The sequence below is a fragment of the Lipophrys pholis genome (genome assembly GCF_963383615.2).
Source record: "Lipophrys pholis genome assembly, chromosome: 5".
Classification (NCBI taxonomy): domain Eukaryota; kingdom Metazoa; phylum Chordata; class Actinopteri; order Blenniiformes; family Blenniidae; genus Lipophrys; species Lipophrys pholis.
Genome location: NC_137628.1, coordinates 27466663 through 27494177, shown reverse-complemented (window position 1 = coordinate 27494177; position 27515 = coordinate 27466663). Strand labels below are relative to the sequence as shown.

At 42.5% G+C, this 27515-nt stretch overlaps 1 protein-coding gene across 1 annotated transcript in view; it reads left to right on the top strand.

Moving 5' to 3' along the window:
• Window positions 1-12131: 12131 nt before the first annotated feature.
• myo15ab (myosin XVAb) overlaps window positions 12132-27515 on the top strand; it is a 61550-nt gene continuing 46166 nt past the window's right edge. The window contains exons 1-17 of the mRNA XM_080463649.1: window positions 12132-12397; window positions 13664-13850; window positions 13949-16299; window positions 17100-19391; window positions 19520-19630; window positions 19754-20071; window positions 20333-20530; window positions 20716-20957; window positions 21268-21664; window positions 21951-22033; window positions 22383-22446; window positions 22584-22693; window positions 23533-23607; window positions 23740-23830; window positions 24024-24127; window positions 25477-25540; window positions 26620-26733. Of these exons, the coding sequence (XP_080319775.1) occupies window positions 14005-16299; window positions 17100-19391; window positions 19520-19630; window positions 19754-20071; window positions 20333-20530; window positions 20716-20957; window positions 21268-21664; window positions 21951-22033; window positions 22383-22446; window positions 22584-22693; window positions 23533-23607; window positions 23740-23830; window positions 24024-24127; window positions 25477-25540; window positions 26620-26733 (6558 nt within the window). The 5' untranslated portion in view covers window positions 12132-12397; window positions 13664-13850; window positions 13949-14004. The remainder of the gene's footprint in view (window positions 12398-13663; window positions 13851-13948; window positions 16300-17099; window positions 19392-19519; window positions 19631-19753; window positions 20072-20332; window positions 20531-20715; window positions 20958-21267; window positions 21665-21950; window positions 22034-22382; window positions 22447-22583; window positions 22694-23532; window positions 23608-23739; window positions 23831-24023; window positions 24128-25476; window positions 25541-26619; window positions 26734-27515) is intronic.

Genomic DNA, 27515 nt, shown 5'->3' with positions numbered 1-27515 from the left:
TTGTGTTTCAATGCTCATTCATATGTTAAATTTACAATTAAAATTCACCGCCTGTTAAGATTATTTGAAAAGCTAAGTGCATTTTAAACATTCTGTAAAATACGCTACGCACATTATCTGCATGGCGGGTTTCACAGTGAGGTGGTGGTTCGCAAATAAATATCTACGGCTTGAGAATGGGTTTTCTGTGGCATTCGCATGTTCTCATCCATGTGTTTTCTCCAGGGACTCTGTGAGTATGAGTGATTGTCTGTCTCAGTTTGCCCTTTGATGGTCTGGTGAACTGTCCAGGGGGAAGTCAGCTGGGCGTGACTCCAGCCCACCGTACAGTGAATGGATGGATGAATTGTGAATGCTATGTAGCATCAGTATGCAAACCACACGAGACAATAATTTGATACATTACAACGGTACATCTTGCATGTATTATGTATAATATGAATAAATGTCTGAAATTGCAGGACAATTAGTCAGAGCACCAAGTCTGCCAAGTCTGAGGCCACAGGTGTCGCCGCTGCCACGTGTTGCCGCTTTGTCTAAATTATAAAAATAAAAAAGAATCAGACAACCGGTGGACTGCCCACTTTGCTCTATATAAAAAGATCTGCATTTCTAATTTGGCTTCTTATAATAAGCTTATGAGATGCATCAGATTTCAAATAAATTCCATTTCTGTGCTTCAGAGTGCCAAAGCAGGTGTTATCTGCATTCCGCAGCACCGTCCCAACATGAAAACATGATCCGAGAACCAAGTGGTTCGCGATGATCAAATGATCACCTGCTGTGCAGAAAACAACAGGATAATTTCTGTTTCCCTTTTGCTCCCACACTCCCGAGAGTGGAGTAGAGCTGAAGCTGCACTAAGTGAAATCCTTACAGTGTTGTATTTTCAAAACACCCAGGAGGGAGCGAGGCTATGGTTGTATGGTGTTTAATAGCCATTCCAAGAAATGATTTGGTCTAATAAATGTAGATAAATACTGCAGGATTTGAATAAATAAAAGCTAATTTTGTAAAGCTGGAGAGAAGACAAATATCACTACTTTTCATTAGTATGTGTACGCTATGGCCAATCAGGCTAATTTTATGCAATGAGAGGCTTGTATTCAGGGGGAAACAAAACAAAAGCCATAATTTTGCAGAAATTTAAAACGAATGTTTCTGTAAAGCTCCTGGACATCCCCCTACATTTACTTCCACCATACCCTCCCTTCCTCTGATTAGACTGCAGGTTCCTGAAGCCCAATGTCAAGACAAAATGACTTATTCATTAATTCCCTGGAGCATACAGCATTTTAAAAAGCTACTGCTTTGAATTAAAAGCGCCATTAAGTGTGATAGAGGTTTCTTTTTTGTTGTTTTTTTCTTTTATATACTTAGTACCAGCTGATTCTGTTCTTTATTGTCTCTGTATGAAGAATTTCCTAATAATAATCAACAAGGAAAAATAAAATGCAAAAATATTGTGATTATATATTTGTCAATTTTGTTCTGATTACTGATGACTATTATTGTGTTTATGCTGCAACACAACAAACATTGAGACATCACACAATCTGCTATGGTTTTTGTTTGTGGTGTGATGAAAATCAATATTTTAGTAATGAGGATACATTTATGTGTTTGTGTGATTATTTAAAAAAACAAAATTGACAATTGCAGTCAACATGCAGTTAATGCTGATGAAGCTGTATCGTACGTGTTCATCGTTATTTATAGTTATATTTAAAATTTGTGATACCACAATCTGAGACAACACTGACATCCCGGATCTCTTTAGCTCTGATGGTCTCTTGTGGCATCAGATATCAAGGCATCAGAGTCTTTAAGTACTGCAAGCGTCTACAAACTGGACTTAAATATCATCATCTGAATGCATCCATCCATCTATCCATCCATCCATCCATCCATCCATCCATCCATCCATCCATCCATCCATCCATCCATCCATCCATCCATCCATAACTGCTTTTTTCAACTTGTGTTGGAAACCAGGGATCGAGAGCTAACAACCGTATCACTGTGTGGGAAATCTTCTCATAATGCGTCCACTGCTGAACAACACACCTCAATGCCTGCAAAATAGCAATAGAAAAAACGTAATAATGGAACCAAATAATCCTCTTGGCGCTCAGGTTACCTTGGGTTTTAACATGCTTTGATCGTCACCAGTCAGCATGGACATGTCCCAGTCGCATACACAGCAGGTTGCAATGCATCGCAAGGTCTGACACAATAATATAGCAATTTGTGGGAACAGACCACATCGCCAAGCCTTTGCTCCTCACCTGTGACCCTGTCACACGTCCATCAGCTGCCTTCTGTTGAACCACTTTAAGTACGAATTACCAACCAGGAACACCAGAGGAGATGCTGCCACCTGTCTTCTTCTGCTTCTCGCCTGTATTTCACCATGCTTAAGTATGATATGTCGACAAACTTTGTGGGTCTTTTTCAGTGTGAATTGCCGATTGTTATCTCACGTTACAAGACGTCATTGTCGCCTACTGTGCAAATAGACAATGGTACATACATTATTTTTATCTTGTTTTATCACATTAAAAGTGGCCAATAAGTCACAGTAGATAGGACTCACTGTTCTAGAGACGTCTAAGTTGAGATTGGGGGAAGGTGGAGCCGATCCCAGGTGACCCGGGAAAAATTTCCCAAGTTCATAAACAAAGAAATGGGAAATCCCACTAATGAAGACTCATATTAATCAAGCAGACATGTCTTTAGATTGTGGGTTGAAGCCTGAGGACCTGGAAAAACCCACACGAGATGGAGAGAACATGCCCACTCCACTCAGAAATGCTCTTGACCGGAGACATTCTCAGATAATATCACTGTGAGAGCGCCAACGACAACACCCGTATGGCACCCTAGACGCTCTTCTCTCTGATCAAAATGAATCAAATCATGATGAAAATGAGTGCGTGCAAGAGACACTCACTTATGGCACTGGAGTGGAACAATAATCCCCCGGCTGTCCTGAGGGACCAAGACGAGCATGATGAATCCAAATAATAAAGAGAAAAGGTGAGAGGGTTTTCAGGGTTTTCAATTAGAAAATGTACATGGATTTCAATTAATTTATCTTTTGAACAATGCTAGCAGAATAGGATCTATGTTGTAGAGTTGCGGCATTCATTTTTTTAATAAAATTAAATTTTTTGAAGTAAAAACTCCCAAAATCAAAGCTGAAAACTGATGTCATATCATTTAAAACCTTTTATTTTGTCTTGCAGTGTATCACCTGAAAGGACAAAGCAGATTTCATATATGTTTATATCTTGTAGATGCAAGAGGAGAGTCAAATGTTTTATGTTTTATACTATGAAATAGAGCAGAACTGAAAAAGTACAGTAAATGTTCCTTGGGTGCACACAAGGTAATCATTTGTCTTTCTCTCTCTTGCTTTTTGACTTCTCATTTAAAGTAATTGTCTTTTATGTTTCACGGCACTTCCGGGCTCTGTGTGACCTTCCCTGATATAAAGATTTAACGTCTCTGTGCCGAGAGTTTTCTGGATTACATTTCGCAAGTCCATGAACAATTCACACATTCCACAGATGCTCTAATTTAACTAACTAACCTTAACCCCCAATCCACACACAAGTCAAACCCTCACTCTTTCCTATAAAGCAGCATGACAGTGGTGGGCCTAATCTGGATGAAAAACACATCCACAAAAGCTGCATTTGGCGAAGGAACACATTTTTCAGAGCAGCAGCAGTCAGGTGTGTCTCTGAACGGGAAGGGGTTCAACGTGCGACTCAAGGACACTTTTTCTTCAGCAGCAGCAGCAGCAGCAGCGGGGATTATTTGAAACTGATGGACACGCAGCAGGACCCTCACTACTCCAGCAGCCTCGCCATCCTTCTCTATCCCAGCCCATCCAGGTGGAGCCTCTATCAAGTGGATGTGGATATATTTGACTTGCTCCCTCTTTCGTTCCTTCTCTGTCTATGTATAAGGTTTATCTCTTCAAGTTTTCTTTTCCTCTTTTACACACACAGACGTCCACAGATCGTCGTGTCCCAGTGGGATCTTCCTACAGTCACCCTCTGACCTGCTGCAGAGACTGGGTGTCTCGGAGCAGCTGTTACAGCTCAAGACTCCTTCAGGAGCAGAACTAATGCTGGCGATCCGCTCACTGATCTGCTGCCTGCTGTCCAACTCATAAAGCCTGGTAGCGGGAAGCTCACGACTGTATCTATCTCCGGCTCAGAAACAGTAATCACAGACATTTCCTCCGTGAATTTCTATTTGCGTACTCAAGTACTTACCTTGTTGTTGTTTTTTTTTATGAAAGGTATATCCAGAAACATGAAAGAATATTAATTTACCTTTCAGACATGACTTGTAAACATTTTTGTTTTTTGCTTTTTCATATTCTATTGTATCTATTTCATTGTCTGAACAACTCACGTACATCCAATTTTGTCATCCAGTTCCGGGCTGTGAGGAGAGAAAACTGATCCACAGCTAAGGCAGAGCGGAGGCAAGGTCCATCCTAGACAATTGGTCAGTCCATCACAGGGAAAACACAGAGAGACATTCGACCATACACTCACATTCACACCAAAGCAGGAGAACATTTAAACTCCAACCCAACTCCAACCCACACACTTTCTCACTAAAGTGACCCTGCCAATCATCTGAAAATCTATTAAATGTGTCTTAAAATTAAAATTTTGGTCTCCATACATCTTTCTTAGCATTTCTTAAATTCTAGTTTTGTCTATTTGTATAACTGATTTTACTTTATATTTCTCCTCATGTATTTCTAGCCTCGTTTTATTTCATTAAATTTTATTGACTTTTAGTAGGGCGTACTGCAATATAACAATAAAATGTTATCCTTTTATATTTAAAAATGAGTATCTCATTATATTGTGTAAATGATCCAAAGCCAATAGAACACAACCTGTGCAGACTGCACAGCCCTTCATGAACTGGTATCGCCTGGTTTTGCCTGCACTACTTTCAGCGCAGAGAATGATTTTCAGGAACAGGGGAAGTTTAGTGGTACGGTAAGGTTTTAATTGTGTCTTTAAAGTTAAATGAATACTATTAGCCTGTACTGATGCCTAGCATTGATAGCTGAAGAGAAACAGTGGTGAAGTGCAGAAGTTTTGGCGAGATGGAGAGAGGTTGGAGTGCTCGCCATGTAACTTCCCCAGAAACATCACTCCCTGTCTGAAACAGTCTTTGTCATTTTGTTTGTTTTATACAAGCAAGCAGGCAAGACAGTTTTGGAATCTGCTGTTTCCTATAGACTTTAATTCATTGTGTTCAACTTGGATAACTAGACACTGAACCTTCGTTGACACTTTTTTTGAGGGGAGGTCATAAACAGAGCAAAAATATCCCAAAGAACCTGACAAAATGGGATGTTTTAAATATGAGTTTGATATATTTCATGACACAATTCGTATCATTATTGTTTGAATTACCGAGGCAAGTTGGAATGCGACTGAATCTATAGCACACAGGCCTCCGGGCACCCAGGACCAGGAGTGCTCTAGTTAATTATATGGACAAGCTAAAGGATTGTACCAATCTGCATAACATCCGTAATTCAGTTTTGGGTTGTGTTTTTTTTTTTTTTTAATCCGTTAATTAGGGAACTTCGCAACTTTATTTTCAAAATGTCCACTCGCCTTTCAGAGTCTCCCCTCAAAAAATGTACTTCAACATCTGTTGGGACATTTTTTTCTGCTGAAACATCATTTTCTTCCTCTAACGGGATTTTTCTCAATATGTTATTACAGAAAGGCAGCTTGTACCTGTGGGGTGACATGATTACTTTCCCTGACTGATAAGTCCAAAGGAGCCCCAACACATGTCAGCCATTATAGATATTTACTGTTTCAGTGCCCTAAGCGAGCTGTTGTCAAGGGGTCTGCAATTTCCTGCAGGAACTACTCCTTGCTGTGTCTTTGAAACAGCCAAATAATTCAAACAATGTTTCCTTCCTGAGAGAATCAAACAACACAGATGCCCAAAGGTGTTGCTGCCTCATAGCACTCTACAGCCACAGCAGAACCATGGAGAGAGAGCGTTATACCCTCAACATCTTTCAATAATCTAATAAGCTTGGTCTTCCAATATGTCTGATTAGAACAGGTTAAGTAACAGTAACTCATTAAAAAAGAGAATATGTGAGGGAAATATTAAAAAACACAACTTTACTATTTTGTAGTCATAATGAACCTCTCAGGAAATGTAAAGGAACTGATCCCCAGCTTTATAAACTGGAGACGAATCGAACTATTGAATACATAAGCTAAAGTATTTGATGAAATTATTCACATACAGATTATCAAATAGTTCATGGCTACAGGAACTGTGACGTATGTATCTGGAGGAGATCCGAAAACAAACCTTGTGACACTAAAACAAAGACCCAAACATTGATTTCAAACAGCTGTATTGGCTTGCCGAAGTATTCACAGGCCTACAACATTTCCACACTTTGCCACATTAGAACCACAAATGTAAATGTATTTCATTGATTATTTATGTGGTAGACCAACAAAACGTGCTACATATTTGTGAAGTGGAAGGAAAATGGTACAAAGCTAAAACCATTTTCAACAAATTTAAAACTGAAAAGTGTGGTATGCAAAAGTACTCATCCCCCGAGTCAATACTTTGTAGAGCCACCTTTAGCTGCAATCACAGTCTGTACCAGCGTTTCACATCTGGAGACTGAAACTTTTGCCCATTCTTCTTTGCAAAACAGCTCAAGCTCAGTGAGATTGGATGTGAAAAGCAATTTTCAGTTGGATGAAGGTCTGGACTTGGCTATTCTAACACATGCATACGCTTTGATGTAAATCTGTCCATTGTAGCTGTGGCTGTATGTTTCGTGTCGTCATCCTGCTGGAAGGTGAACCTCCATCCCAGTCTCAAGTAGTTTGAAGACTCTAACGATTTTCTAACGATTGACCTGTATGTCGCTCCATCAATGTTCCTATCAACTCTGACTAGCCTCTGACCAGACAACACCTCTCATCCCCTCCACGACACTGTGGGAACATTAACCAGCTCCTTCAGTGGCTGGCTACTGCAGCCACCATCCAGGAAGGAGCTACCACAGGTCATTCAGACCTGCTGCTGTGAGTCTGTTCAATATATATATTTATTAGGACAGAGGCAGTTTTTTAGTTTCTCTGTTTCTGCTGTTGAAAAGACTCACAGCAGCAGGTCTGAATGACCTGTGATATACACACACATATATATACAGTATATATATATATATAGAGAGAGAGAGAGAGAGAGAGAGAGAGAGAGAGAGAGAGAGTGAGTCTATTCTCTTATGTGTAACTATCCTGACTGTCTTTGTCTCTGTATTTGTGCAATGTTGAGCTGCTGTGATGACTGAATTTCTCCATGTCCAACTAATAAAGTACAATCTTGTCTCATCTTGTCTCGTCTCATCTCGTCTTGTCTCCCTGTCCCTCCTGAAGAAAAGCATCCTGACAGCATGATGCTGCCACCACCGTATTTCACAGGTGGGGCTGGTGTGTTCACGGTGATGTTCAGTGATAGTTTTTTGGCACACAGCATTTTACATTTAGTCCAAAATGTTACACTCTGGTCTCATCTGACCAGAACGCCTTCCTCCGCATGTTTGCTGTGTATCCCCGATATGGCTTGTGAAAAACTGCAAACAGGACTTCTTCTGGCTGTGTTTCAACAATAGCTTTCTTCTCGCCACTCTTCCATAAAGAACGGATTTGTGGCGTGCATGACTGATAGTTGTGCTGTGATCAGAATTAGATTTGTACATATTATTTATTTCAATAAATCATCATTATACTTCAGTGTTAATCAATTCAGTTCTAAAAATGCATTTTTGATTAAATAATGTAGAGTTTCCTCCGTCATATCTTCTTTTTTTAATGCTGATTTTCTCATTAAAAATAAAAAGAGACAGGGAATCCCCTGATCCCCAGATTTCTCCTGCTCCCACGCACTCTAAAGCTCCCCCTCCCCAAAGGAGAAACTAACCCTGCACTTAAAAAAAAAAAACACTGTCTGAGTAAGACCAGGGGGTTAGTAATTTCAGCACCATGGACAGCTCCGTTCACTTTGCGCATGAGGTGGGAAACGGAAACTGTAAACGTAACTGGATTTTTTTTTTATGTGGGTGTGTTTGTGTTTAGTCACGTGTCATGTTTTTAACTCCAGGATTTTTCTGAATATTTCAGAGTTAAATTGATGAATTGTGAGTAATTGTTTTTGTGATTCAAAGAATACTGAACAACCTTCTCAATCATTTCATCCTGGCCAAGGTTTTAGATTATACTGTCTTTATCTCGTTGTCCACACTTCTCTCGGTCAGAGCATTAAAAAAAAAAACATTTTTTTAAAAGAAAATAATACCGTCCAGTGGCCCAAAGCCTTTCTAAAGAGTCTGGGGGAAACTGAATGCAACATAATGCATCTGCTAGGTTAGAGACACAAAATGAATGGAGCTGCTTAATTTATGACAGTCTTGAGTGTTTTGTTTATTGCAGGAGTGAAGATCTTGTACACATCTGTGCCCAGGGGCTTCTTCTTCCATAATCCATCTATGAAGCCCATCTGTAACTCCTGTTCCCACTGAATAAAAAAAAAAAAAATGTGTGTGGATGTTGGTGGGCACAGTGATGAAAGCACGGAGCTCCGGGTCTGGATTGAAAAACGAGCTGACAGGCTGAACAGCTGACTCCTCTGACCGAGTCTGGCTGTGTGCTGTTCGGCTGCCAAGTGCAGACTGACAGCGGTACTACATTACAACACGTCAATCACGAAGCGGAGAAAAAAAATGCAAACATGCCCATTGGTGGAGGTCTATAGTATGTAAGTCACTCTTCCTGTAACAGGGCTAAAAATAGCTCCAACCCAGGAATGGGGCTTTCTTTTTTTGTTGTTGTTGGGTTGGTTTTTTTTTGGGGGGGGGGGGGGGGGGGGGGGGTTAGACGCGCAGAGTGGGGTCCCGCGCGGCGGCGGCGGCGCACCGCAGCACGTTTAATATCGAAGCCAAAACCTGTTAGGATGAGGGGGCGGCCAGCCGGTCCCATCGTGTGTGTGTGTGTGTGTGTGTGTGTGTGTGTGTGTGTGTGTGTGTGTGTGTGTGTGTGTGTGTGTGTGTGTGTGTGTGTGTGTGTGTGTGTGTGTGTATTGGGGGGGAGGGGGGGCAAGGTCGTCTGGGTTATAGAGCGAATCCAGCGGAGATGCAGCAGTTCGCGGCTCCTCGGCTTGTTTGTTATCGGCCGGGTCCATCTGGCGGGCGGCGGAAGCATTGCCGTGCGGAGACTCTCACCTTCATTGCTCCATCTACCCCTTGAGCCATCGCATGACACACTTTACCATGTTCACACAGAAGGAAACCTGTGAGGAGTCCCACGTGTAAATTTGAAAAAGAAAAAAACAAATATTTTTAGGAATTGAAATCATTCGTCCACATAAGTATGGAAGGAAACTTTATGGATTTTTACGCACCATTTTTTTACGCAGCAACATTTAAGTATCTCACTAATGTGACCAATTCATGCACTATTTGTGGGGTAGTTAAGTTATTTCCATCCCCAATGTGTGCCCGTCTTCTTTATTTACCACTGTGTACATCGGAGCGGATTTCCGTGTGTGCCCGGTGCTGCCCACCCGCGGAGCTCATCAGCTCTCACCGGAGCGGGTGGAACTCAAGCCCCCGGCAGGCCGCCGAAGAATAGCGGTCGTTAAATATTCATCCTCCGTTCCCGGTGGCACACTTATCCTCCCTACGACCGACCCCTGCCGCTCTGAGCCCCGCCAGAGGAGCAGCAGTGGCGTGGAGATGAGTAAGTGGTTAAGGTTAAAGACATTTTAAAAGACATTTATCTGGAATTGGCAGCTTCCCACTCTTTTTTTTTTTTGTCTCTCTTTTCTTCCCCCCAATTTTTCGACCTCTTAAGAAGATGGAGAAACGTGACTACGGAGCTCCAGTTACGTGACGACTTTCCAAAGTGTGGCTTTGCTGGAGGAAAGGTGAGGGGGGGGGGGGGGGGGGGGATCCACACATGCAGGGCCACATCTGTCCATCCGACTACATGTTTTGGCTTTGGTTAATATACTTCTTCCCTGTGAGATGAATGACTCTCCTGCAGTTTGATTGCTCAGTGTATCACCTTGCCACTCATTATAACACCATATCAAATTAGGGAGAAATCAATGCTGACTAGTTAAGTAAGTGTGTGTGTGTGTGTGTGTGTGTGTGTGTGTGTGTGTGTGTGTGTGTGTGTGTGTGTGTGTGTGTGTGTGTGTGTTGTGGAAGCTGCTTGCTGCAGGCCTGTAAACTTACCTGATCCAACCAACTTCAAACTGTCAAAAGTGCTGCAGGTATAATGCTGCTCCACTAGATAGCAGCAGATTGCTGTGTGTGTGTGTGTGTGTGTGTGTGTGTGTGTGTGTGTGTGTGTGTGTGTGTGTGTGTGTGTGTGTGTGTGTGTGTGTGTGTGTGTGTGTGTGTGTGTGTAGTGCATGTACGTGCGTGCGTGTGTGTAAAGTGACAAAGATGGTCTGCTGCTCCCCCTCAGGACCTGAATGCTTTTGATGAGCCTCATCAAGTCCACCTCTGTCAAAAGTCTGCTTGGTTTTTTTTCTTTCTCTCCCGGGCATGTATCCCAGTTTCTCTGTGTTGTCTCCTCTCTACAAATTCTATCAAAAGATGGAGGACCACCTGCCAGCAGCGATTGCTTTGGGAAGAGGGAGACTGGCTGCAACTCAGAGCTTTTCACATTTGATAGGGTCTTTTCATTCTCCTTCAAAGGCAGATGTACGGTGAGAGAAAAAAAACGTGGGAAATCTGAGGGAAAAAATAAAAACTCTTTCATTACACTCTCCGTTTCTTTAACACACACGTGCACCCACTCAGAGGAATCTTTATGAAACACGCTGTGCACACATGCACACAACATGTGCCCTTTGCTGTGTGTTAATAGTCAGATTGACTTACATAGGGAGACCAAAAGATCAGGATTTGGCAACCCAACACCCAACATGGCAACCGGGCAGATCGGGCAATCCGACCCCTTCCTACTGGAAGAGGAATAGGTAATTTGGTTGATGGCATTAATAATCACAGCCCTGTTACTGATCCTCCTCTGTGTGTGTGTGAGAGAGAGAGTGAGAGAGAGAGAGAGAGAGAGAGAGAGAGAGAGAGAGAGAGAGAGAGAGAGAGAGAGAGAGAGAGAGAGAATCATTCCTCTGTCATTGATACCAAGAGGGAAGACGTCATACTGTATCTCTAACAAGTGGGTGTTTCTCCTGCCTCTGTTCCTTCTGCCGTTACGTGTGTCTAAGTGGCTGCATTGCTCATTGTGATCCTGTTTAAATGGAATGTTCCTTAGAAAGATGCATCACCAATCTTTTTTTTCTGTGTGCACACACACACAAACACAAACACACACACAAACACAAACACACACACACACACACACACACACACACACACACACACACACACACACACACACACACACACACACACACACACACACACACACACACACACACACACACACACACACACACACACACACACACACACACACACACACACACAGTAAAGTCAAGGTCTGACAGAATACATGTGTGTTCATGTGGTGGTTTGAGGTGGTTAGCGTTTCGGCAATCAAGCTTATCTTCTGCATCCCATCTCTCTCTCTCTCTCTCTCTCTCTCTCTCTCTCTCTCTCTCTCTCTCTCTCTCTCTCTCTCTCTCTCTCTCTCTCTCTCTCTCTCTCTCCAACCTTTTGTATTATTTATGCCCCGCCCCCTCAGTCGCCCAGAGAGCTCAAGTTTCACCTGTAGAGCCAGATGACAAATTAAGACTCCTTCCATGGCCCGCTGCAAGGAACCCTTCAAACACACACATTCACGCACGTACACCCGCATACAGTTGCACAAACACACACACACACACACACACACACACACACACACACACACACACACACACACACACACACACACACACACACACACACACACACACACACACACACACACACACACACACACCACCAGACTTGTCCTCTGCCCTTCTCTCCTTCTCCTTCTTCTCACACACATTTACTCATGCACACACTCGCTGTCACACACTCTGAGGAGGGCAGTGTGAACGGAGTGTCGTGTTGAGTGAGGGAATGTGTTGTAGTGAGCAACAGAGGACAGAGTAGGTCAGAGGAAGAAGCACAGTGTGACCTAAAGACGCTGGCTCAGAGTATTTTTGCTTTCTCTTTCTTTTGTTTTTGACTGCTTAAAGAAGAGACCTGGGACCTGGACGCAGTTCTTTTGAAGACTCATGACCCCGGACATGAACACAGTTCATTCCTCTTATATCGTTTGTCATTGAAGTGGAGGTGACTATGATAGAAAGCTGTCTTGATGAATGAATTTCGTGCCACTAGCTGCCTCAAGAATCCTGGCAAGTTTACAGGAAGAACATGGGAGTGACCAGAGCTGTATATGTTGTGTGTTTTCACTGCTTGCATCTACATTTCGGGATCACTCTGTGTGGAAATTAGTGAAATTAAGAGTAAAAAAAAGTTTACAGTGAAACTTGAGGCATCCAGTAAATGAAATGTATGGACAGTTGGATTTAAGATTTGTAGAAGTTGTTTAACTCTGTGACCTTTCCGTGTAGGAAATTGAGGGGCTGAGCTATGCACTCATCTAATACAGGTTGTTTATCGAAGTAGGAGTCAAAGCAATCAGACTGGAGATTAAAGGATGCAACGTGACACTTTTGGGTAAAGTGCACACATTACAGCAGTGTTGTGTGATCACGGGTGCGACGTAAATCCACAGACTTGCATGTTTTTATTGTTTTCATGCTCCAACAGTCTGAATATTCCACATGTTCACCATCAAGGTATGCAGAAAGCCTGATAATGAGCCACTCCTAACAATCAGTAGTGTTGGAGCAGAGAGGCATCCAGATAATGAAAAGCATGTTTACATTACTTGATAGGAGGTCAAAAATGAAAGTATGTTTAGTGCCTTACCCCGTATGGCATAACAAGAATGCACGTTCATGCTGTAGAGCCAGATGTGAATTGAATCGGTTGTTTTGTGATGGAGTTGTTACGATAGTCTCAAGTCGCCAGTGACGCAAATCAAATCATTTGTAGACTTGCAAACATTCTTTGAAGGGTCCTGGAAGTTTGTCTTAAGGACCTTTCAGAATTTAGCACAGATCTTTTGTGGAAGTACTATGGTTCAGTATAATCTGGTTCATGTAATCCTAAACAGTCTCCATAAGGAAGATATCGGTACTCTGTGAGAGCTATATCATTACTTTCAGGACCCCCAATTCGTCTTTATACCCTAAGATAGTAGTTAATGCCATTGGATACCTGAGTGCCTGACAAAGATTTTAATAATTTGCTGCAGCTGATAGAAATCTCATATTTTCTTCTCTAGAAAGAAACAAACACACGGTTTAAACAGCGTTCAAGTGAAAACATAGTTTTTCAGTTTTTGTTTCAAAAAAGTTTCACGTTTCCACTGGATTAAGTTTGTGGTAATAAGATATGAGCCCTCTCTAAATACATTTAGTAAATGTTCTTCACCACTCTTTATACATAAACAGCTAATCATAGTTCTATTTTTGTGTATATTTTCAGACGACTGTGACCATGTCAGGTAAAACATTTTTGACATATAGATAGTGCTTGTTTGGACAGGAGTCTTCATGGGGACCCGATTAAGGCAGTGTACTGCTTTGACCAGGTGGTCGTGTCTTCATATAAATACTGAACAAGGAGCTAGGGCCAGCACAAAGTCATATTTAAAAGAAGGAATCTTTTAAAGGTCAGATTTTTGTTTTTAATTGTTTTGTTTTTCTTAATGTTAAAATATTTGCAAAGTTTCCCCATTCAAACACTATCTTTGTGCTTTTGTATTTCTAGGGAACTCCATTGCATATCATCAAGAGGGCATGGTGTGTTCCTAGCCACTGGTGAAAATGCCTGGCAAGAAAGACGCGAAAAAGGATGCTAAGAAAGGTGGAAAACCGGAACCTGAGAAAAAGAAAGAGGAGGAAAAGAAAGGAAAGGATGACAAAAAGGGAGGGAAGGATGACAAAAAAGCCAGCAAAGATGATAAGAAAGGTGGAAAAGATGACAAGAAGGGAGGAAAAGAAGATAAGAAAGGAGGGAAGAAGGGAAAGGAGGAACCACCCAAGGGAAAAGATGATGGAAAGAAAGGAAAAGACAAAGGTAAAGGTAAAAAAGTGGAGTCTGAAGAGGAAGAGGAACTGCTGAGTGAAGAGGAAGAGGATGAAGAGTTAAGTGAAGAAGAGGATGAGGAGGACTCAGAAGATGGCAGGAGAGGAAGGGGGCGAGGTGGCAAGGGAGCAAAAGCAAAGAAAGGGGGGAAGTCTAGACACGTGGAGGATTCAGATGAGGAGGACGAGGAAGATGAAGAGGAAGATGAGGAGGATGAAGAAGAAGACGAAGCGGAATACAGCAAATCAAAGAAAAAATCCAAAGATGGCCACCACCATAAAGGAGGAAAATCTGATGATGGAAAGAAGAAAAAGGCCAAAAAAAAAGAAGAAACTCCACAAACTCCAATAAAGGAAATCCCAAGGAAAGGTCTGAAGAACATGTCCAGGATGTTCATGAAATTTTCTGGCTTCAAGAGGCGTAGGAACAGCAGGAAGAAGTTGAAAAGTACATCACGTTTGTTTCTTGGTTTGGGCAAAAGGAAGAACCGCCTTGCCAAGAAGAAACGCCGCAAGTCCATGCTGAAGAACACCTCTCGGTTCATGATGAGGTTCAAGGGCAGCAAAAAGAGGAAAAAAGAGAAGGAAGCTAAAGAAAGGGCAGCAGCAAACAGTGGGAAGAAGCCGACCTACATGCTGCTTCGTCTCGGCGGAGGAAAAGATTCAGATAAGAAGAAGGGGGGCTTCTTCAAAGGACTGTTCGGAAATAAGGGTGGTGACGGGCCTTCAGATGACTTCAAGAACAGAAGTGTGTTGCTAGGCAAAGTTGCGGCAGCAACTAACTGGCTAACCAAGCGCTTTCTCTCCACTAAAATGCGGGGAAATTTGGGACAAAATGGCTGGGGGGGCCGAAGAGGACAAAGCCGACAAGACAAGGGCTATATGCATGGCTACCACAACAATGGGTATGAGCATGGGGAGGAGCCGTATGAATATGATCAACAGTATTTAGCCCAGCACAAAGGGTATGGAGTCTATGATGATGGTTATGGAGGATATGGAGATGAGGCAGCAGCAGTGTATGGAGACCAAGGTCAGTTATACTATGACAATAGAGCAGGGGGGGTAGATTTCCAAGATCTGGGATACTATGAAGAGGAAGGATTGTATGATCCAAATTCAGAATATTATGAGAATGGTCTTTATGATGATGGTATGGGAGATTACTATGATCCGTATTTCTCTGGACAAGGCTACCATGACAACCAAGAAGCTGAATATGGTTACCAGCAACAACAGGCAATGTATGGTGACGAGAGTCTCGACTACTATGCAGCAGGTGATGACCATATGTATGGAGTAAATGGATTTCATGAACCTCAGCCTCAGGGGTATTATGATGAAACTGGCCATGGAGGTTACTATGGTGAGGAACAGCTGGATTATTACAACAATGGACAGGCAGGTTTTTATGAGAATCCTTATGCAGCAGCTATGGGGATGCAAGAGGGATTTCCACCAGACTATCAACTGACCTATAGTGATGCTGGCATGCCCTATCAGGACTTCAGCTCCCAACAGATTGTTGGATTCCCCCCAGGAGACCAGCAGGTCCTTGGTTTTGGAGGACAAGGAGTAAGTCCAGCACAAGGAATGTATAGAGACCCATATCTAGGCCAGATTGATCAGTATGGGGATATGGGTGGAGTTCAGGGAGGAGATGTGACATTTAGAGTTCCTCGACCTCAAGTGCGTCTTTTTGGGAAAGAGCGTCTAGATGTTCCATTGCCTCCTCCACCTACGTTGCCACCTGATCCAGAATTCGAAGACATGTCAGATATCCAGTATGAAGATCAGATTCCTCTTGCACCAGGCCTTCCTGGTGACATGACATCATTACAATCTCAAATGGCAATGTCGCCACAACAACAAATGATGATGTCAGCTCAACAACCAATGATGATGTCTGCTCAACAACCAATGATGATGTCCGCTCAACAACCAATGATGATGTCTGCTCAAGATCCAATGATGATGCCTCCTCAAATAAGCTCACCACACCAACAGATGCTGTCACCACAGCAACAGATGATGGTACAACTAGATCAGAGTATGTCCCCACAAATGATCCAGTCACAAATGCAGCCAATGTTACCACAGCAACAGATGGTACCACCACAAGAGCAGATGATGTCACAGCAAATGATGTTGCCACAGCAACAGATGATGCCTCCACAAATGATGCCCCAACAGGTAATTCTAGCTCTGCTGTGTCATTGATTATGTACAACTATACTCCTTAGAGTGGTGGGGTCACAGAAGGACATATTTGCAAACTGTCAACTTGATTCCTATTGTAATGTAAATATATGATGATGTGATAAATAACATCTACCTCAGCATCTTAAGAACACATTGCCATTGACTGAGCAAGAAACCAGCTTGAATTACACAGGTTGGAGTTTGCGACACACCTTGTAGTGAAGTATATCTAACAATAAAGGGTTGTGGGTTTATGCTATTAAACTTTCAATTTGTGACATTTAAAGGAACTGATCTAATATTTAGTTAGAATATTCACAGCCCCAAAGCAGCCAATAGGGGAATATTCTTGCCTTTTTTCCTGTAATTATACAAATGTCTCTTGTGACATTTCACTAGCGGTAGATGGTCTTAAACTTGACAGTGTTTCAATTAGTTTTTTCTAACCTAATTTAATTATTTTTATATTCAGAAAAGCAATTAATACTTGGCTTATATGAATATTTATTTCAACATTTGCAGGATTGATAATATTCTTAAAAACAGTTTCACATTGTGACCCCGTTTCCATTGGTAGCCTTTTTCTTCTTCTTCTTTTTTTAATAATTATACGTGTGGTTTGTATTTTTCAGCAGCAGATGATCACCGACCCAATGGTGATGTCACATCAACAGCAGCAAGGTTATGGCCCGCCACTGATCCCTACCCCAACTGCCATGATTATCAAACAAGCAAGCATGTCCCCCCTTCCTGCACGCCGCTTGCAGCCCTCTCCGACTCCATTGCGTCGTTCTGTCATCATGCCTTCTCCACAGATGCAACGGCATCCTTCTGCTATACCTTCTCCAGGACACTCTCCGGTGCTTGGACAGAGAAGCAGCCTCTCCCCACAACCATCAATGAGGAGTGGGTTCATTCATGCCCAAAGACCTCCCTCTGTTATGTCAAGACATATCTCACCTCCGACATCCCCAATGGCCTCCCCACTCACTCGTCGTAGATTGCAACCTCAGAGATCACCTTCCCCCCTGGGTCGGGCTGCCTCACCTCCCCACTCCCCGAGGGCCTCTATGATACAACGCAGCCCACCACCTTCTGCAAGAGCATCAATGAGGCAGCATTCTCCACCTTCGTCACCCCGCGGATCCATGAGAAGACGAAGTCCCCCACCATCAGCCAGTGCTGCCCCAAGCCCCTTTGGCGTTAGAAAGATGCTAAGGTCACCCTCCCCTCCTTTGCCTCCCAGTCATGTATCTCCACCTCACTCTCCACATATCAGTAGAAGGCCATCACCCTCTCCCTCTCCATCACGTCGCAGTTTATCTCCTGTGGGACCACATCCTGCTCTTTCATCTCCAACCCTTTCACGTCGCTCAACTCGACTGCTCAGGGACCCTACACCACTGATCAGGCCAAGAATGGGGGGAAATGTTCCTTTAGGTACTGTCAGACCTTCCCCTATGGGTCTCCGGGGCCGCCCAGTACCCCCTCCAACACAGAATGTGCGCCCTTTCCGTGCCTCCTCCATAAGAAGCAATAGATCTTCTGTTCTCACAGTGGACTCCTCCCTCCACTCCTCTCCTTTTCAGTCTCCTCACATGATCCACCGAGTGCCATTGGGGAGAAGAGAATCTGGCCGTTTTCATTCTCGCCCCATAGCTCGAGGACGTCCCCTCATGGCCCAGCAGTCAGGAAGAATGATGCCTCCTCCCTCACCACAACTTAAACATATGCCCCATCCTGCATCTCCGCGTCTTTCCCCTCGTCTTTCTCATCATTCTTCACCTATCCTTTCACCTCGTGCGGTACATTCACCTGCTTATTCCCCAGAAGCATATTTTGCTGACCCATATGCAGACCCTTACAGTGACCAGTCACAACAGGTATTTGCCCCTTCCTCTCCAATGTTGTCTGGTGCTGGCATGAATGAAATGGCTCCCGAATTAGTCGACCCATATATTCCCTCATCTCCTGTACTGTCTGGAGCTCTGCAGAATCGAGCTATAAGAGATGCATCCTATGTTTCTCATTTTCAAAGGCCAGCCTCACCATATGAACAGCCTATGGCTCCTTCTTCTCCAGTGTTAACTGGAGCTCTGCAGAATCGAGCTATAAGAGATGCATCCTATGTTTCTCATTTTCAAAGGCCAGCATCACTATATGAACAGTCTATGGCTCCTTCTTCTCCGGCGTTATCTGGAGCTCTGCAGAATCGAGCTATAAGAGATGCATCCTATGTTTCTCATTTTCAAAGGCCAGCATCGCCTTATGAACAGCCTATGGCTCCTTCTTCTCCAGTGTTATCTGGAGCTCTGCAAAACCAAGCCCTGAGAGAAGCATCTTATGCATCGCCTCTACAAATGCCACAATCCCCCTACGCCCATTCCGTACCCTCATCTCCAATGCTCTCTGGAGTCATGAGACACGGGCGAGCACTAAGAGGTGTGGCTTCCTATCAAATCCCACAGTTACAATCACCGTACGGACCAACTATTGTTACTCCTTATGATTATATCTCGGAGCCTGGCCCTGCACCCATGCTTTACGATGCGCTTCAAAACCGGTCTGGTTTGCAAAACGTTTCAACTTTAAGATCTCCTATGATGCAACGACGTAACCCTTATGCACCAGTTGGGCCTCAGCTCCACAGTGCTCTTCAGCAGAACCCAAACCTTCGGCAAGCATCTTATCAGACACCTGTACAACTCAGAAGGTCTCCATATGGACCCCCACCACCCACTTCTCCAATGCTTGGGAGTGCCTTGCAAAACCGGCAACTCATGCAGGCTTCATATCGGCTTCCAGATGGAACTCTGGGCTCACCGTATGCAGATCCACGTTTATCTCCAAAGCTTGGCCATGCACTGCAAAACCAACAAATTCGTGGGGCCTCCTATACTTTGCCTGATGGATCAGTTATTAGGGTAGGCAAAAACGTGGTATGCAAAAATTGCTTCCTAACCTGATGTGTATACATCTCTGTATACATGTGGAATAGTTATTATAAACTAATTGTTATAGTTTTTCCCCACTCTCTTCTTATACTCCATAGGACCCCCGGTTGCCAGTGTCTCCAAACCTTTCAAGAGCTCTTCAAAACCAAGATCTAAAAAGTGCTTCATATACACTTCCTGATGGCACCATAATTGATCCCAGACATCAAGTAATTATTAACTCGTCATACTTTAATTTGATGTGTTTGTTTTGCTTTTTTGATTTGCTGTCCTGCAGATATCAGTTTAAGTTAATAAAAACGTTTGTTGCTTTGTTTTCTTTGCCTTTCCAGCAACCCATTTCTCCAAACTTGGCAAAGGCCCTTAACAACCCAATCCTGCGTGAAGCCTCATACTCACTCCCCGATGGTACCATTGTAATTGACCCCATGAAGCAAAAGTCCCCCAACCTTGCAGCAGCACTTCAGAACCCTTACTTAAAAAGTGCATCGTACACCCTACCAGATGGTACGATAATCATTGATCCACGAAAACCCGTCTCCCCAAATCTATCAAATGCTCTTCAAAACCCAGCACTACGAAATGCCTCCTACACTCTGCCAGAGGGAGTTCAAGACCCCAATATACCAATTTCACCAAACCTGGCAAAGGTTAAAATTCTGTTTTATTGTTTCCCTATATTTCCTGTCACTTTGCTTTTGTTTGTTATCCATTATTGTTCTCACCCACTACCATATTATACAAATTCTGTACATGTGACAAAGCGTGGATAATTGAAAAGTTGTCACACAGTAATCCAGTGCAAAATTTTCAGTATTCCTACCTGCTCCTGTAATTCAGCGAAGTCTAATCAAATTGCATTTGTTTAACAGCTCAAGGCTGCCCTAACTGAAATCTGTTGTCATACTTAGGCTCTCAATAACCCAGCCTTGAAAGGAGCCTCATACACACTCCCTGATGGAACTATTATAGTGGACCCAAGGAAACCAAAGAGCCCCACCTTGACAGCAGCCCTGCAGAATCCCTATCTGAGGGAGGCGTCCTACACTCTACCTGATGGAACCATCATCATTGACCCGAGGAAACCAGTTGCCCCTGATCTGTCTAAAGTGTGTATCTTTCAAATTTCCGTTATATTACAGCACAAATTTACTTTCTTCAGTTTCACAAGCTGGGCTGCTGTAAAACACTTTAGCCTTTACAGAGAATTAGAGTGCAGGATGATATTGTGCATAGTTTTATGGAAATTAGACTCCTTGAAAACTATTTGCTGTTTTGCTTCTGCCCGCTGCAGGCCCTCCTGAATGAAAACCTCCGCAATGCATCATACCAGCTTTCTGATGGTTCTCTGGTCATCCCGGGCCAAAAGCCCTCCACTCCGAACCTTTCAGCCGCTCTCAGGCAAAACCAGGTCCTTCGTTCTTCACGTCTTTATAATCTGCCAGACAGCTCCGTACTGACAGGTGCACCCAAACCCACCCCTCCCAACCTTGCCGCTGCAATACAAAATGACGAACTGCGCGGTGTCAGCTACAGGTACCAAAAATTGCAATACTAATGGATATTAGAATGACAATTTGATTGGTTTGTGTATTTTAGAGAAGTACCAATTGAGAAATCAAGCAGAGTAAAGATGTAGGTTTTTGATTTCTTTTACATCCAACACAGTTCTATTAAATTGGCCCCAGTACTAACAGTTGAAATTCAGTTCTATGGGCCCATGTAAAAGAAAAACAATGTCGAGAGCCTTGTTACCATTTAGTATTTCCATGCAAAATGATTCCTCTTTAGTGCATCCATTTTTGTACATGTTCTTCATGAAAGTGAATAATTCCTTGTTTCATAGGCTGCCAGACAAGTCTCTTCTCACACGTCGGTTCCATAATCCTCATTTGGCTGAGGCCATCCAAAACCAGCACCTCCGTTATGCCTCCTACACGGTGCCAACAGGACTGCAGGGTGAAGATAATCGCTATGCTGTGATTCCTCCATATGGGCCACGCTCAGGCCACTGGGCCAGGAACGCCCAAGGAGGAGGAGTGGAGGGAGAGGAAGACATCTGGGCAGCTGAGAGGGTTTTACCACACGGGACAGTCCAGAATTTGACAAAGTGGTCCATGTACAGAGAAGAAGGGGTCTTAGATGGATATTCCCCAAAGCCTCGAGTTGTGGATGGACAGATTCAAGATCCAGACTGGACTCCAGACAGAGAAAACGTGCCAGGTCAAAGCTGGTATGACAAGGTACCAAAATCAATTAATTTATGTGATGTTGTATTTCTAATTGGGTTCAAGAATTTCACACAGTTTTTGATGAAAATATGATACGGGTTGTACCGAAATTCCAACTGTGATGCTTCCAAACTTAATACTGAATGCGTGCCTACAAAATAATTTCCCTTTGGAGCTCACAAACAAGCCAATCTGAGTGTCTGCATATTTTACACCAGCTTTGCATCAAGGGTTGACAACAGGCCTCGAGCTTTGACAATGTTCGACTAATTCCATATGATTATGCTTGTGTGACCAGATCTACTCCATTCTGAGCATGCCTACAACAGGCCACAGGGTTAAACGCTGGGCGGATGGAATGGAGGACATGACACAACTCCCGTAAGCACAATCTAGTGTTCCCAGATCTTGTTGCACTCATGTCACACACTCATAAGCATTTTGTTTCGCCACTCTGAAACACTATCATTATACTGTTTATGTTAGGTACACAAGTATTTCAGGCCATGTGAAACCACCATGTTGAACTAACACTTCACATCTAAAGGAAGCTTCCACACTTGATAATTCAACTAAAGTTTTTAAGAAATCGGAAAGCTCTTGACTGCCTTTGAAAAGTAATTAATGCTGGATGTCAAAGTCGGTGTCAAATTGAGTGTGGGAGTAGTTCTCCCCTGTGACAATATGTGCTCAGTGCATGTGTATTAATTTCCTCTGTGTTTAATTTCAGTGAGCTGAATGAGACCACAGTTCTGATGAACCTGAAGAAACGCTACGACCAGGAGCTTGTATATGTATGCCTACGTCCTGAAATGCAAATCAGATAGCTAATATCGTCAAAATGTCACAGGCATTGCAATTCATATGCATTAAATCACTCTCCTTCCTCCTCTTGTCCTTCTCTTCATCTGTTTTATCTTCCTCACTTCAGACCTACATCGGCAGCATCCTGGTGTCTGTGAACCCGTACAAGTTGCTCAACATTTACGGAACGGACATGGTGCTCCAGTATGAAGGCCGTGGTCTGGGTGACAATCCTCCGTAAGGCCTGGGAGTGTGTGTGTGTGTGTGTGTGTGTGTGTGTGTGTGTGTGTGTGTGTGTGTGTGTGTGTGTGTGTGTGTGTGTGTGTGTGTGTGTGTGTGTGTGTGTGTGTGTGTGTGTGTGTGTGTGTGTGTGGGTACTCAATTCTGAACTTTGCACCTTACTTTCCAATCAGATAAATCGTCAAAATGTGCTGAAGTGAGCGACTTCCACAGTGCAAAAAAGGCTTTATTTAAACAGTTTGTCTCCTCATGAGTCTTGCTAAACCTACTAGAATAAGCACATCTGCTTTTCTAACTCCCAAGAACCTCATCAATGTGCATTTCATTGAAATATAGCCAGAAGCAGACTAACATTTCTAAAGATTTAGTCTCATTAAAATAACAAATTTAGCAAACTGTGAGCATTTAGTGGAATTATGAGCTCAGCGGAGAAGATAAGCTCAACTCTTCACTCCGAGGCAGTTTGTGCTTGTGTGATCGTATCATTGCTTGACATCTGTGTACGTGCGGTGTAAGCTGTACTCTTGGGATATTGCATGTTGGTAAATGGAGGTGTAAAGGCAAACACTCTCAGGTGTTGGTAAGAGGCTCCCGTTTCACTGTAATTGGTTGGTTGCCAGGGGAGAGTTTTGTTATGGATTTCATTACCACTTCTCACACAGACACACACACACACACACAGACACACACACACACACACACACACACACACACACACACACACACACACACACACACACACACACACACACACACACACACACACACACACACACACACACACACACAAACACACACAAATTATTTTTCATGTACATTGTTTTCCTGTGTTGCAGTCATCTTTTTGCCATTGCTAATCTCTCATATAACACCATGATGGATGCCAAAAAGGACCAGTGTATTGTGATCAGGTATCAAACACTCTCATTCAACTAACCGCACTTAAAAAAAAGTTTTAATCCATAATTAATATCATTTTGTGACTATACTGAATCTCCTGTCCGGTGAATAAAGAAAAAAGATGTTCTTTTGTTTTATTTCAGTGGCGAAAGCGGGTCAGGAAAGACTGAAGCTACAAAACTGATCCTGCGTTACCTGACAGCCATACATCACAAACGCAACATCACACAACAGGTAGCTATCTATCCACGTATCACCATGTGTACCTGAATACATTGAGTTTTCATAATTGAACATTTATTTCCTCCCTTACATCTACCAATTTTCTCCAGATAGAGGTAAAATGTTTATTCCCTTGATTTCACACAATGTGCCATAGTTGTTGAAGGTAGCCATGGTAACATGTGTGTCTGTGGTGATTGGTCAGATCCTCGAGGCCACGCCCCTGTTGGAGTCCTTTGGAAATGCCAAAACAGTGCGCAATGACAACTCGTCACGCTTTGGCAAATACACACAGATCTACATGGAGGAGTAAGTACCAATAACTTTGAAATATTTAGTAAGTTTGACTCATTAAAATAGTAATGGCATAATGGCACATATCTTCACATTATTACAAATCAGTAACAGCAGAGACCCTCATTGACCTCTGTGTTATTCTGTCATTTAACTTTGTCCTGCTAAGATGGAATTTTTCGGGTTTTCAGTTCAAGTGGAGCTGTATTACCTGCTTCAGTGTGATGGCACTTGTATAAAACATATGTTTTATAAGGTTTGTTCGTCTTTTATACTGGAAAGTGTAGTTGATCACAGTCAAATCACAAATTGGGGAACTTATAATAGGATACTTTGGGGAAACGAAACAATAGTGGTCACTTCCCAGAATGAATCACAGTATGAGACTCATAATCCTTGAAAAATGCTTGCTAGAAGGTTTTCTTCCTTTCTGTTTGGGGAAACCAATTTCACTTTCATCAGACCAGGAAGGTCCCCAGTGCTCTGGTCTGTGACAGTTGAAGGATTTCATGGATTCATATTTTCCATTTGTTTATCAGAGTGTTTTTGTGTCCTTCTAAGGGGGAAAAGAAAAGGTTTATTCAGCCTTTTGAATTATAATGAGAGATATTATGAAATCAGATTTTCATGGAGTGATTAGGTGGTTAGAAGAAGCCCAAATGGACAAGAGAACACCTTTATGACATTTTTCTCCAGTCTGTCTTCCAGGTCAACAGAATTGCTGTTATTTTTCCCTTCACACTAAAGTGATAGTAGCTATGGGTAAATTTGTGAATCGGCTTTAAAGTATTTGTTATTGTTGAAATCCTACGGTGACTTTAAGAAAAGCACAGGAAGTGGCCTCTCAAAAAGTGACCTCAGAACCTGTCAAGATACTGTGATTAAAATGCAATTTGACTCAAACACACCAGACTACAAGTGATTGTGTTGCCATAGTTACTGCATGCCTCTGAAGTATTATCAGCCATTTGTCTACTACGAGTGCAGATTTGCTGTAGATTCTCGCTGACAAACACAAACTCGTGTAACGCCAACTCACAGCTTGCGTGTTAGCTTAACTCTGAATAGGCGTCTTGTCCGCGAACGCACTCGGCTTAGCGGAGAATGTGCTAACATGTCCCAGTGGCACAGTTCGACGGGGAGCTGATCCTCCTGTTCCAAGAGAAGATCCCAACACATTACACATGCATGACCTGTTATTTAACACAGCGTGTGTGTGTGTGTGTGTGTGTGTGTGTGTGTGTGTGTGTGTGTGTGTGTGTGTGTGTGTGTGTGTGTGTGTGTGTGTGTGTGTGTGTGTGTGTGTGTGTGTGTGTGTGTGTGTGTGTGTGTGTGTGTGTGTGTGTGTGTGTGTCATTTACCAGGGGTGTAATCAGCGGTGCCATAACGTCTCAGTACCTGTTGGAGAAGTCCCGCATTGTCTTTCAGGTAAAAGACAAAAAGTGTAAAGCACACATGTAGGTACACATGTAGGAGACTGAAGGAGTCGTCTTACACCTGAGTCACAGTAAGAAAGAGGAGATTGTACAAGCTGACCACATAAGAAGTGTTCAAGATGCCTTCGTTTAAACATGTTTTCGCATTATTTTACTCATCCGTCTATTATTCAAGGACTTTACCGAAATATACATTTTATGTTGAGCTGTGTTGTACATATGCAAACAGAAATAGAAGGATTGAGGAATACATGATACACAAATATTACGTACCTATACTATATCAAGGGTCCTCAACCTATATGACCAGAAGAGCTGTTTTTGTTGCTTTGTTTGGAGCCTCAAAATATGTAATGTTTTACTTTTAAAATGAAGATGACAGTTTTATATCATGTTTTGCTATAATTACAAAAACTGTTTTTTTAACTTAATTTGCATTATGAATCACAACAATTGAGAAAAATAGATTTGATATTATATTTTCACGTGTTTTAGCTTTTGTTGCCACTTTTAGTGTTTATAGTGGATTTAACTATTTTAGTCATTTTAGGTTTAACTATTTAGGCCTTTAAACAATTTCAAGGGGTTTGAGCCATTTTACTCCTTATCTTTTCAAGTGCTTTTAGCTATTTCAGACAATTTTTGTTGTTTTACCTTTTTAAGCTGTATTTAGCCATTATAGAAGTTTTTACCTTTTTTTTTTTTTTTTAGCCCTTCTTATCTCCCAAGAGATAAAGCAACATCATCATGAAAAAAGAATAGTCAAGTGTGCAAATTAAATTTAAAAAGATCTAAATGTTTATTTTTATAAAATTCAGTGAAAGCTTCAGTTAGCTACTATTGAGGCTATTGCATTGTTTAAAGAAACAATACAGACAAACTCAAGGGAACACTACGACGATGCGCCTGAAGACCTACGGTCCATCATCCAGCACAAACAGATGGTAGAGGACTAAGAACGGACAAGCCACAAGAAAATGGGCACCAGAAAATCTGATAAAAAAAAAAAAAAAACTGGTTGGGGCATGGACATGTGATATTTATGTGGATATATTTATTTTATGTTCACAGGCCAAATCAGAAAGGAACTACCACATCTTCTATGAGATGCTGGCGGGTCTTCCTCCTCATGAGAAGCACTCACTGTATCTCCAGGAAGCTGAGACCTACTACTACCTGAATCAGGTGCTGTACATGCTGAACCGACTCTGTCTGTCTGTCTGTCTGTCTGTCTGTCTGTCAGTCTATTCATTGAGTATGTGTGACGTGCTGAGTTCTAACTCTCATGACTCTATCTTGGTCTGAACATATATTATTCACATAAAAGAGATTATTGTTCCTCATGGAATTCAAGATACGGTGGAACATGGGACTTTATTTTTGACCCAATAAGGATTACAAGTCCCCATAATATCTCTGCAATGTGTAAATTACTTCATGTTCTGATTAATAACTGTCTCTCTCTCTCTCTCTCTCTCGCTCTCTCGCACACACACACACACACACGCACACGCACACGCACACGCACACACACACACACACACACACACACACACACACACACACACACACACACACACACACACGGAGTGTTTGCTGAACTCAATCTTGCTGTCATTTTCTAAAAAATGCAACACTGACTCTACAATTTGATTAATGGCGTGAGCATAAAATTTAATATTGAGCTCGGATTCACGCTGAGACATCAGGGTGTGCAATAGTACTTGCCAGCTTTGTAGATAAAGACAAACAATTTCTTGTGACATTTTGTTTATATCAGTGAGGAATACAAAATCCCTCAACCAGTATTTGGCATGAAATTCATCAAATTTACTGGCATATGATTTTTTTTTCATAAAGTCTTACTTCGGTATTACTACAACTACTTTTGATAATCGAACTTGTTGTCTTCATATATGTCCTACTTGGAGGAGTCTCATGACTTTGAATCGGCGACTGTCATGAGA